At 40.1% G+C, this 13224-nt stretch overlaps 1 protein-coding gene across 2 annotated transcripts in view; it reads right to left on the bottom strand.

Moving 5' to 3' along the window:
- Positions 1 to 3157: 3157 nt before the first annotated feature.
- Positions 3158 to 13224, bottom strand: part of LOC131126099 (guanine nucleotide-binding protein G(I)/G(S)/G(O) subunit gamma-12-like) — a 39994-nt gene continuing 29927 nt past the window's right edge. Inside the window, exons 1-3 of one of the 2 annotated variants that reach the window (XM_058068289.1) lie at positions 7331 to 7569; positions 4559 to 4666; positions 3158 to 4477 (exon numbers count right to left, since the gene is read on the bottom strand). In XM_058068289.1, coding sequence (XP_057924272.1) covers positions 4352 to 4477; positions 4559 to 4651 — 219 coding nt within the window. In that variant the 5' untranslated portion in view covers positions 4652 to 4666; positions 7331 to 7569 and the 3' untranslated portion in view covers positions 3158 to 4351. Of the gene's footprint in view, positions 4478 to 4558; positions 4667 to 7330; positions 7570 to 13224 lie in introns of those variants that run through there. The other variant, XM_058068288.1, reaches the window with a different exon arrangement.

A 13224-nucleotide genomic window follows, 5' to 3' on the forward strand; every position in this document is an offset into this window, starting at 1 on the left:
TTATAGCCTGTTGTTTTGGCAATCAAGTCTGGCATTCATGTGTCTCACTGAGGTGTACAGCAACTTTACTGACACCTAGTGGCTGTGTAGAATATTACACATCATACACTGTCTTATACTTGTGGGCTTTTTTAGATTATTTTAGTCATTTTGATGCTTAAAATGCTTAACAATTCAACATTATTAATGAATATATTTTGGAAAAACAGTCATAGAGCCCCAAAATTGGAACCGCAAAAATGGTATATGTATCTCTCAATTGCATTAAGAGCAAATTCAAAATGAGCTACAGGCACTTTGTACACTTTGTCCACACCCGTTTTATGGGAAAACTGCTTCACAAAGTTTCTAAAGCCAACGATTTGGTGTTCTCCACCCAAATGACTTTTAATGCTACTCCCTAATCACAAAGCGTGCAAGTCTATTGCAATAATGATGCCCTTTATCAACACTACTGTGGAACGTCACTGCAAATTCCATGTTAGGGCGGACTTTGACATGTCGTTTGCAGATTACAGTCGGCAAAAACTAACTGAGATGTTACGTATATACGTAGTACATAGTAAATATTCATTCATACTAATTGCAGTCCTGGCAGCTTTGACATCATCTATGATTTCTATTATTGAAGCCGCGCAGGCAATGTTTGATTAGATCTGCCGTGTGACTGTGATGCTAACTTTCAAGGAAATGGGGCACCGCTGAATCGCAGGCCTGTTTTGTAGGTTTCCCACAGGAACCAAGGTGCCACTGCAGGCAAATTGCTCACACCCTCCCCCTGCTTCTCCCCCTCATCAGCACATTCCAACACAGTGACACTGTAACTGCCACGCTGGATTTTCATACAGTGGCACATTGCTGCGCATGTGCGCTCCGCTAAGGCACCATGTTGCACGCCTGCAGGGCCTCACTTGGTGAGGCACGCCTGCGCTACCTGATGCCATCCCTTTCGAGAAAATCTGCCTTGAAGGAAGTCGTATTGGTTCATTCCATCATCAACAGTCGTTTTGCACTGCAATTGATCATGTGTTGCCAGAAATGATAGAAATTCAGATGTAGCAAACTTCCATTTTGGAAGTGCAAAAAGTGCATACGTGATCAGGGTTGTCCAACCTGAATGAAAGGATGCAAGGGTCACATTGGTATTCTCTTTTTCTCATTCAATCCCAGCCATTTGTCAAAAGGCGTCCCTCTCGGCAAGGGCCATTCCTGATGATTTTTCAAGGCCAACAGAATATTGTGTATGTATGGTTATATAGAGTATACGTATGTACTATGTTGTATACCAAAATTACTATTAGACTTTCATCTTTCATCAGAAAAAAAAGTGTTTCTACCTTTTTCTGTTCTTTAGTCATCAGCAGTAGAACATCAGGAAGTTTCACAAATTTTGCCGAATGATGCCACAACACAAAAAATTGTTGTTTTACATGAAAATGACCATCATTGTACACCATGAACTACTCGCAATCTTCACATTTGCAACTGTGTGCATGCCTCAAATGGCCCTTCAATGTTTCCACTTTCTGGTTGCTGCATAGCATAGCATCTATTTCAGTGGAAGAAATGCAGGCCGAGCTTTTATAAAATGCACTTCTGCCACCTTGTGGCCGTTTTCATCTTGTGGTATTACACATGACGTCTTTGTCCCTCTCACACACAAAAAAATATAATAAAAGATGTCTAAATATATCTTTGGGAACAAACGACTTGACTTAATATTTTGAGTATATACATTTTTCTGTTGTTTTTTTAGCTTTTTTTTTTTTTTTTACAAACGTGCCCCAGGCCAAACAAATACAACTACGGTTCACAAACGGCCCCTGGGGCCGCACCTTGTACACCCCTGCAGTTGATCCTGCTTGGTGGTTGCGTCCCAGGGATATAAAATGTTTATATTTATGACACAAGGTTCTCGACGTTGACATTCTTTGCAATAAAAGTGACTGTAGAAATGAATAGAATAGAATCAGATTCAGAACCCCGCCCTTTTCTCTACAATTGCCATTGTTCACTCGCTACTCAATCTGTGTTTAAGCCCTAAATATGCCCCATGCTCCACTTTTCTAACCAATAAACGTTGTTATTATCCTGCTAAATAATGCCAAAGTATCACATAATGAGGTTGGCGTATTTGGATGTGAGCCCTGAAAGAAGTTTGGGATGTTTTTTCTAACACCGGCTCGTCCTTATATGGGCGTGCCCGGGTACAAGCTGTTGGCTGTACAAGCTGAGTGGGCGTGCCGTGGGTGGGATAAATTAAAACAGGTTTTGGAAACCCGAGGAAACACAGCTGGGATGGGTGCAGACTCTGGAAGATCAAGAAAGGTTATTGGGGGGTTATTGTGTGTAGCTGCTCTATGGGAGTCCACAACTCAATACCAAGGGTCGAAAAATGAGAATACAGCAGGTCCCCTTTAAACTCATTTAACTATGACAAGCCAGCATATAACTATGGTGCATTCAAGGACCGCCAAACAAAGTGTGAAAGCTCAATGCGTGACAAAAAAAAAAGACAGCATAAAGACTGGTTCACTGGTCAGTGAATGCACCCAGAGTGTAACCAATGAAGGGTATTGTCAAGTACCAAAAGGTTCCATTCCTATTTTTATTTTATCCGGAGACACATTGATGAGGACAACCTGAACAGCATGTTGAAAAAGTCCGGCCAACGTCTAAGTATGACTCTCGCTTACGTCATTTCTATGCCCGTGTTGTCTTCCCACTGGAAAGTGCATCATCTCCTCCAGCTGGACAGAAAGTGAAGAGTGAGAAAGACCCAAGAGGCCACCAAGAGAGAAGGAAAACAAAGCAGGCGTTTTCCCAAAATAGTAACGCGACTCTCCCAGAGCTAAAAGCGGCCTTTCTAGATTGAAATGTCTGCTCTGTGGTTTCAAGCAGCCAGCGTGAAAGCCCACATTTTTTCCACTCCTGAGTCAGATACGACCAAGAGGGTTTTTATAGTTTTATTTAGGTCTGAAGGTCTGAGGTCTGACTTGGACTGGGAATTACGGCTATTTTGTGTCATTGCTGATAAACAAGCAACAAATGAAGGTGGCTGAAAGGGTTTCCAAGAAGCCAAAACGTGCCACTTCCACACCGAATGGGAGGAGAACAGTCGGAAGGTCACCAATGTAAACATTACTGACATCTAGTGACCAGAACACAAGTTGCAATGCTAGGCTCCAGTCAAGCACGAAGCAGGTATCCTCTGACACACCACATCTTTATTATTTATTATATTAGATATTAGTACAACGCTGTACTGCAGGAATGCTTCATCACCATCATCATCTTCATACAAAGGTTGGTCAATTCATAATAAAGACGTTGTGGTACGGTTACACAATCGATGACATGGCAGTGGGAAACCTCAACTTTTCTTTAGCGGCTGACAGGAATTATTGCAAATAATTGGGAGTGGTTGACTATTCCAGACAATGAGTTCAAAAAAAAAACCAAAAACTGTTAACACTTAGCTGATTTGAAGGTATCCTGTGTAGGGGTGGCGACAAAACCGCGACTGCAGAAAAGAGGAGCACCGGGCAACACGATTTAAGAGGTTTTACGACACACACACATACACACACAAAGATGGCACAATATTGTTAAAAACCACTTTTATCCAGCCGATAAAAATATTCCGTAGAAACATAACATAGTTCTCCCAGTAAGTGTTCTTCATAATACAAGGCAAGCGTAGTTAAGGCTGGGTTTTTTTCCACCAAAAAGCACACTTCAGCTCTTTATATGTCGGAGGGTACCAAAAATAGCCCCCCGTACGACTTTTTGGCACCATGCTAGCAAAGATGCTTGGTTGAAGCTGAAGCGTACCAAATGGTGGAACCGTAGGTGGTCTTCAAGGCTGCTTTATTGGTTTGTTCCAAGGAATTTCAGTGACTTCTCTAGAAGAATCTTACATACTGTATAGGTCGAAGTGGACTGAAGACGAGATTCCTCGGTGATGACTACATGGAATGTGGATTGTCGTGGACGCTACACTTTTAAGTGTGCAACAGAAACCCTGAAGGAATCCATCTAAAGTGGATATTGTAGGTGAATTACTGACTTGAGATGGATAACAGTCGCTACCCAAATGGAGAGAAACCACTAAACCGAGGGCCTCCGGTGACTCCAGGATGTTAGTTCATGCAGTGGCACAGTGATTAGAGACTGGTCTTGGAGCCTTGGAACACGTTCTTTACTCAATTTTGGAGACAATCATGTGATTTGTTAACAGAAAAGACAAGCGCGCGGTAACGATACGATCACAGTCCACCCCTCACTGCTCCCGACAAACAGAACACGGCAACATTAACACGCAAAACCCGTTAAGGCCGAGGGAAGGCCACTACAATATAGCGCAGGGTTTTTTGTCCTTAAAGGGATTGTCTGAAGCAGGTATGCCCATAAGGAGAGGATCGTTTCTGGCCTGCTCGCTGCAGTAATTCATAAGGTCCACAGATGCCTTGGATACCTGCAGGATGAGAAAAAAAACAGTGAGTGCATGACAACGCATACAAACGAGCAAATGTTAGCAGTTAGCATCAAAAGGTACCTTTATCCTCTCAATGCTCGCCTCTATTCTCAGCTGCTGCACCGTCCGCCTGGCATGGGCGATGTTATTGGAGCTGGGAGCCTTCGAAGACATCCTGGACAATCAACACTGTAAGAAACAACACGCAGAAAGACTTTTATCAGCGTGGAACGTAAGGTACACAATACAAAGACGATAAACCAGGACCGACGTTGTTTGCTTAAGGGCTTATTGACGCACGTACAAGGGAAAGGACACCGTACCAATATGCTTCCTAATGCACAAGACTAGACACACACAAACTAATAAACACGTCTAAAAACCTCAGGTAGGGTTTAACAAGAAGAAACTGATGTTTGGGTTGGTCACCTGTCCAGACACGGTCTCAAGTTCTTGTTTTTTAATGCATAAGATTAGACACATGCAATACAGTAAATAAGTAAACGTCACAAAAAAAGTGGGCTAATAAATTGACACACAAAGACTGCAGATTTCAGAAAATAACAGAAGAAATCTCTACACTCTACAAGAAGCAATGAAGTCTGTAAAATTAAATAATTAAAAATAAAAAAATCACAAAATTTTTAATTATAATGATGAAAATGGTAATATTAATGATGATTATAATGATAAAGATTATAACAACAATGATAATAATAATAATAATAATATTACAATGAAAATAATAACAGGGGAAACAAGACAGTGGCATGAACATGATTATATCCTGCAAAAAGGGGTAGGCATTTATAAGCTTTTGCTTCAGCCTACTCCTTTTCGGCTTGGGATCAGATAGTTGAATACAAATGTAAATAATGGAAAGTTATATTTTGATTGATGTAAGAAATGCACTGTAATGATTCACATATTTGCCCAAATAAAGGGAAAAAAAAAAAAAAAAAAAAAAAGAACTTGCAATATGGACTAAAGTATCGGGTCGCCTGGCCATGACACATCCTGTACAGCAAGTAGAAATGGAAGATAACATTTTGCATATTGTATAAAGATTTTTTTGTCCATGCATCCTTCAGCAAAGTCTGAGGTCAAAGATGTTCACCACCAAAGGTGTTTCTACCTGAAATGATGCTTTTAAATACGACCGACTTTCTACATCGGACCCTTCAGATTCTTATCCCAAGTTGGTAGATAATATGTACTCAAATCGGAGGTATGCTTCTTGAAATCAATACAATAATCTGCTCACACAGCGAACCAAAGAAGATTAGGACTCACCAAAAAGTCATTTTACTTGCTTCAGGTGCTTCGGCAAGTCTGATTTTCTTGTTTGGTTCGAAAATTATTTTACTTTGTACATATTATTTCAATTAAGCAAATTGGTCTACTGTAATTTCAGGTGTATACGTATATTTTATGGCTAAATTATCATCTCATGTCATCTCCTTTACTTCACAACTACTGCACACCGTTTAAATACTGTGCCACTCACGGTGTCATCATACAAAGATGGCTAAACTCATCACACAGCAACTTGACACTCAAAGGGTATCCCTAAGAAATATACAAACAAGTACCAATAAAATATATTGAATCCATCATGCCTTGTGTCTGATCAAATCACTCATTCTGCATTGATGTCAGCCTCCCTCTGGGATCCCTTAGAGGCACCGTTGAGAGGCACCGTTGCAGCACCTTTTTGAAAAGCTTTTCTCAGATGCATTGCATTATGGGAATAATAAAATAATAAAAATATATTATTTCTTATATTTTGAACTCGTATTGATACATGTTTGTATATTTACTAGGTAAGCATTTTGAGTGCTGTGTGATGAGTTTAGTGTTGTTTGTAAGATGACACCGTGAGTGATATTAATAGTATTCAGTATGTGTGCCACAATATGCCATTTTATGACATGGGCATTTGTGGCTTATAGTTGGATGAAGTTTATATTTTTATTAAATGTGTAAAAATATTTTTTTAATTTAGTGGGTGTGGCTTAAACGCCATAATTTACAGTAAGTAAGAAAGAAAATGTTGTTTGATTTCCGATAGAGATGGTCCACTATGGCACTTCGGTGTCCCATGTATGGGCGTCCCCAGCTGATACCGATAATGAATATCAGTCAAAGTGTCTGAAGACATGGGAAAACTGACCTTTCTTAATCATCTTAAAATCTCATGTAGACCCAATCCATCTATGTCTCATCTCCTGACACCCCTGTAGAGTCTGTATGAGTGCTGATATTGGACCAATATCACATCGGCTAATATTCAAGGCTGCAACAAGTTTGTATTGCATCGGGACACCCTCATAATTTTGGTATAAAATCCAACTTACACCCAAACTCAACTGACATTATCATGGCATGGGGTTGAGGTCTGGTCTCTCATGTTCTTCCACACCAAACTCATCTAACCGCGTATTTTAGTCCCGAATGACAAGTAAGATTCCGAGACAATCAAGGGTTAGGGTTAGGGTTAGGGTTAGGGTTAGGGTTAGGGTTAGCAAGCCGTTTTGCTTTAGGATGGAATGAACTGAACAAATGACCAGAAGATAAGGACCAAGATCCTGCCGGCTTGTGGACCGATGAACGTCATGCACAACAGGTGAAGGTCATAAATCACACGGCTCATTGTGGAACAGAACAACACTGCCGGGCGAATGAACGTCAGCCACTCATCTTTCATACTTCCTCTTGCTTCAGTGTTCCCAGAAGTGACATCAGCTTGCTGGCTCTGCACCAAACACACACTGGCGGACACTTCATTCCGTATTAGCATAGGCAGGCATAATCATAAACATCCCATATGGAAAGTATTGTATAGCTAGCTACCTGTCTGGTACCACCCCCATCGAAACTGAAGGCAAGGTCGAGATTCCAAAGCGATTGAATGGCGGATGTACGTATGCCGGTTTAACTTGTGATTCCACTTGCTGCAAATCATTTACAGTCGTGATGGGAACAGGCCGGGGCATATCCCACACGGGTCATGTGACAGCAGTTCCACTGCGCCTGCAGAGCTGACTTCCTGTCCATGACTTTTAGTTTCTCAACACATTCACGCACACAGTATTTCCTCAAACCCATTCTGCAACACAGTTCCTTCTTGAGACACTCCCCCACTTACGGCAAAAGTCTTCTCAGTAGGAGAAAGGAAACTTCAAGTACAAATCCTTCTCAGCCGTTTCTTGAGAAATTTTGCTCAATAGTTCATGTAAAAGGAGAAAAGGAACGAGAGGAGAGAGACACATTGTTCCATCAGTATGTTGTTAGCTATTTGTCCAGACATAGTGTGCATAGTTTTGGAGTACACCAGGGGTGGGCAAACTTTTTGACTCGCGGGCCGCATTGATATGACAAAATTTACGGGGGGGGGCAGACTATATATTTTACACGTAACAGTCCACCTGGTATTATTGTATCTGTAAAATTGTCATGCAATCTGCTATTATTATTTATTATTTTATATTTATATTTAAATATTTTAAAAATAATAAAATATTATAATAATTACAATAAAATTAAAATAATAATTATTATATTATTATTATGTAAAAATGCAAATATAACAATAATATTATATATAATTAATATAATAATTAGCATTAATATAATAATTATGATAATCATAATAGTTCTAATAATAATTATAATAATCTAATAATAATAATAATAATAATAATAATAATAATTATTATTATTATTATTATTATTATTATTATTATTATTATTATAATTATTATTATAATAATAATAATAATAATAATAATAATAATTATTATTATTATTATTATTATTATTATTATTATTATTATTATTATTATTATTATTATTATTATTATTATTATTATTATTATTATTATTATTATTATTATTATTATTATTATTATTATTATTATTATTATTATTATTATTATTATTATTATTATGTGCTTGTGTCCCTTTTTTCAGGAGCACTTTGTAAACAACAGACCATGTCAAAAAACGAAATTGATAAAACCATCAAAAGGTTGGCTCAGGCCATGATGCCAGGTTGTATGTTGAGTTTAAATGAAATACTTTGGAAAGATTGGGCGGGCCGTATTCAAACACTTGGCGGGCCGGATGTGGCCCCCGGGCCGTAGTTTGCCCACCCCTGGAGTACACGAAAGCTGTAGTTGCAATAAATGTACAAAAAAGGAAATAAGCAACACGTGTGACATGCACACACTTCATTTGGTGCCGGGAATGCAACCTGCGACACGAGGAAACCAAGGAAACTACGTTTACACTTCAGAGTTTTTTGTTCTTTTATCTGATTTTTTCATGTCAGTGTCTGATTTTTTCAAATGCGACTCAGGCCTTGTAGGGGCACAACATCTCATTTCATAAAATCTTAGGAGATTAGAACATGACAAGGTTTCTCGTTCAGGAAAAAAATACTAGTGGGCACTAGGCCTGGGTTAATTGGCAATTCATTAGCCACACAATAAATGACCCGTTGCCGGGTTTAAGAAACTGCAATGTGCATACTTGTCTCACATCTCCAAAAGGTCAGGAAGACGATTCACTCTGGTGTGTTTGTTCCACAGAACAACGGCATGAACAGAGTGAGTCTTTTTTTTCTCAGTCTCTTGGTGGATGGAGGCGAAGCATACCAGAAAAGTGTAACGCAGTAAAAATGTCTGTGCAATACAACACAAGAAAACCAGTTAATATGAGCTAGCTAGCAATGCCGTCATTGGGATACACCTATTTTGTAACAACATGCATGGCCACTGATGACAACATGGAGTAGTTGCACATTCTTGCCCTATTTGGATGATTTATAACACTAGCAAAATGTGTTACTTATGCTAGTTCTGCCAACAACAACAACTTATGATGTCTGCTCTCATTGGATGGCTGCGTCTTCCAACACGAGGCATGGGCTTTTTTAGCGAAATTGAGAGCTAGGTATCCACTCTTCGGTCTGTGAATGACGCTGAGACGAGTGGTCAGCGAAGCGTCGTGTTAGCTACTTAGCATCAATGTGCCGGGGAAAGAAGGCATCAATTCATGTATTCCTTCATTTTCTGCATCAGGCGAGCTAGAGCCTATCCCAGCTGACTTGGGGATGTAAGGAGTGGTTTCCGAGTGGGCCAAATCAATCAGTGGGCATCAAAACATTAGCTGATTCAGCCTATGTGAAGAACCTGGAAAAGGCATCAACCGTGTCCCGACGACTGAGGGAGACATGCCGAACACACATCCGGTTCTCCAGGTACCCAAATCCCCCAAAGAAAAGCGACACATTTCTTCCCGGTTGTCAACAGCCTGTTTGTCCCACAGGATGTGGCCCCTCCACACCAGCCTCTGATGCTGATGACTCCATCGTTGTTCCAGCATAACAAGAATGACATGAAAATAAAGGCAAAGCGGAGAAAAAAAAAAACAGGAAGGGAAGGAAATTCTCTGTGTACTGACTGATTAAAGAGTTGTATTTGTAGAAAGACCCCTGAGATTAGGATGGTTAGACATGGGTGGGACAAGGGTGTGACATGGGGGGCATCTAGTGTGCAAGTGTGCATAGCAAAGTAAACAGTCATCACAAGGAAATGCACCACGCTTAGTCATACAGGCGAGGCGGTGGAGGTGAGCAGGGTACTGTGATCCCTTTCAGCTACACAAGATGAGTGAAGGAGTCCGTGTTGTCATGCAACCTTTTTTAAGAATTCATGACTTGTTTTATGTTCAATTTCTACAACATTACCAGGAACTGGCCTTTCATCTGCCATCTGCAGCCTTGGCATGCAGCCTTGGCATGCAGCCTTGGCATGCACTTGACAGCCTGCAAATACTGTCTTCATCTTTTGACAATGCCGTTGGTGTGGATTTATTATTTTTCACCCTTTGCAGGAACATTTTTTTGAATTTCGGATTTTAGAAATATTGGAACATTTTCCACACAAAAGACATCACCGTCAAAACACTGCAATATGCATGCCAGGCCACTAGTTGGCGATGGTATTTTGTAACGTATATGAATGAAGACAATAATGGGCCCAGGTGTAGCACATGTACATTTTTGTTGGGGAAGTGCGGCAATCACAAGCACCATAACCGCTATAACCGTAAATTCCTCATTGTATATATCAGGGGTCAGCAACCCGCGGCTCCAGAGCCGCATGTGGCTCTCCAGCCTCTTTGTTGCGGCTCCCTTTGCAATGCTTGAATATTTTTTAGCACCCGTGTGGTGAAAATGCACGTCTTTGTTATGAGTTTACAAAAATCCAACTTTGTGTGAGACCATGAATGCATCCTGACTGAGTTCTGACTGGTGACTGAATGAGCAGACAGGATGCTATCCAGTTCTCTCTGACAGGTTAACATGAAGGGAAATGAGTATACTTTGAGTTATTTGAGTTATTAATTATTATTAATGAGTTATTTGACGATTCTAAAAAATAAATTAGAGCTCATTTAAAAACAAAAGTTTATCTCCAGTACTAGCAAGAGTACTCCAACTCGTCTTTTTTTTTCCCTCCAATGTTGTTTTAAACATACAACGTTTTGCGGCTCCAGGCTATTTTTCTTTAGTGGGCAAGTGGGTGAAATGGCTCTTTTCATAGTAAAGGTTGCCGACCCCTGGTATATATTATATTATCATTATGTATATATATATATATACTCATTATATTGGCACCTCAGTTCATGTCTGCGCCGTTTTCGTTGTTTGACACCAGAATTTCACCACACTTTGCGTCCATTCGCCGTTCAGCGTACAATATGAGGGGCGTCTTGTGTTACAATATGTGACCCCAAATGTGTTCTTCTATTTGTGTATTTTTAGCTGCATGTTCTCCCCGTGCATGCGTGGGTTTTCTCCGGGTACTCCGGTTTTCCTCCCACATTCCAAAAACATGCTAGGTTAATTAGCCACTCCAAATTGCTGGGATAGGCTCCAGCACCCCTGTGACACTCGTGAGCATAAGCGGTAGAAAATGAATGAAAGAATGCATGAATGAATGAATGAATGAATGCATGAATGAATGAATGAATGAAAGAATGCATGAATGAATGAATGAATGCATGAATGCATGCATGCATGCATGAATGAATGAATGCATGCATGCATGCATGAATGAATGAATGAATGAATGCATGAATGAATGAAAGAATGAATGAATGAATGAATGCATGAATGCATGCATGAATGAATGAATGAATGCATGAATGCATGCATGAATGAATGAATGAATGAATGAATGAATGCATGCATGAATGAATGAAAGAATGCATGAATGAATGAATGAATGAATGAATGCATGAATGCATGCATGAATGAATGAATGAATGAATGAATGAATGCATGCATGAATGAATGAATGAATGAATGAATGAATGAATGAATGCATGAATGAATGCATGAATGAATGAATGAATGCATGAATGCATGCATGAATGAATGAATGAATGCATGAATGCATGCATGAATGAATGAATGAAAGAATGCATGAATGAATGAATGAATGAATGAATGCATGAATGAATGAATGAATGCATGAATGCATGAATGAATGAATGAATGCATGAATGAATGAATGAATGCATGAATGCATGCATGAATGAATGAATGAATGAATGAATGAATGAATGAATCAGGAAGATGTTCACAGCCACGGGTGTTAATGACATGGCCTTTATCCATGTTCATTTCAAAAGCACTTGAAAAAGCACTTGGGTCAAAGTACTTTCCAAGCAGTACAGAACAATAAAAACCAAATTCCAGCTTCTAGTGAATATAATAATAATAACTATAATAATAATAAAAACTTATAATAATAAGTTGATCACCTTTCATTTGATTTCCCAGCAAATAGTCACATCATTCCGCCCACAGTGTTTGCTGACCAAAGAAAAAGGAAACAGTATTCTTAATCATTGTGCTGGAGGGGGGGGGGGGGGGGGGGGGGGGGGGGGGGCTGGTGAATGTCCTTTGTGATACACGGCCTTGCGTAAGATGAGGGAAACAATGGGATCAGGAGGCGTTGAACATAACCTAAGTAACTTGAGACAACATGAAAATAGTTTTCTTCTCCCTGGCGCCAAAAGATGGAGGAGGATGTGAAAGTGCGGGAAGACCTGTCTTAAATCTCCCCGGGCACGTCACCTCAGTCTAAGTGTGCCGCCCTTCAGATGTGATGCCAGCTGCTGCCGGAACGCTGCTGCGGGAACGGCTGGTCTGCCTGCAACTGAATGGGAGGGCAGCGAGACACCAATATGTGCATGAACAAGAAAAAAACTCCAAGGATCAGAAATAGACCACCTCTTGCAGCCCACCCTATCACAACACACACACACACAGAAGTCAAGACCACCAGAGCAGCACTGCCACACCGCCATGCTGTACCTAACACACACACACACTCACACACATGCCATTCATTAGGTGCTGGTTCAAAGAGCTAAGAACAGGGAAGCCTTATGACTCCATGACTCCAAAGAAAACTCTTAAATTTGCTGCTGACGAATACAAACAACATCCACTACAGTAAAAGAAGAGTCAGACCCGTCTCGGGTACAGTCTGTGTGGTCCTGCTCAGGGAAGAAAAAGAGACTTTACAAACTTTTGCCATAAAGAAGCACGGCTGGAATCAGACTGTGAAGGCTCAAGTACTGCTTGATGCCTTCACTTCAGACCTGACCCACACAAGACACACAAAAGGTGGGAAACCTTCAATGACTCGCTTCAAATAAACAAGTGA

Source organism: Doryrhamphus excisus, chromosome 3 (genome assembly GCF_030265055.1).
Source record: "Doryrhamphus excisus isolate RoL2022-K1 chromosome 3, RoL_Dexc_1.0, whole genome shotgun sequence".
In the NCBI taxonomy this organism is placed as follows: domain Eukaryota; kingdom Metazoa; phylum Chordata; class Actinopteri; order Syngnathiformes; family Syngnathidae; genus Doryrhamphus; species Doryrhamphus excisus.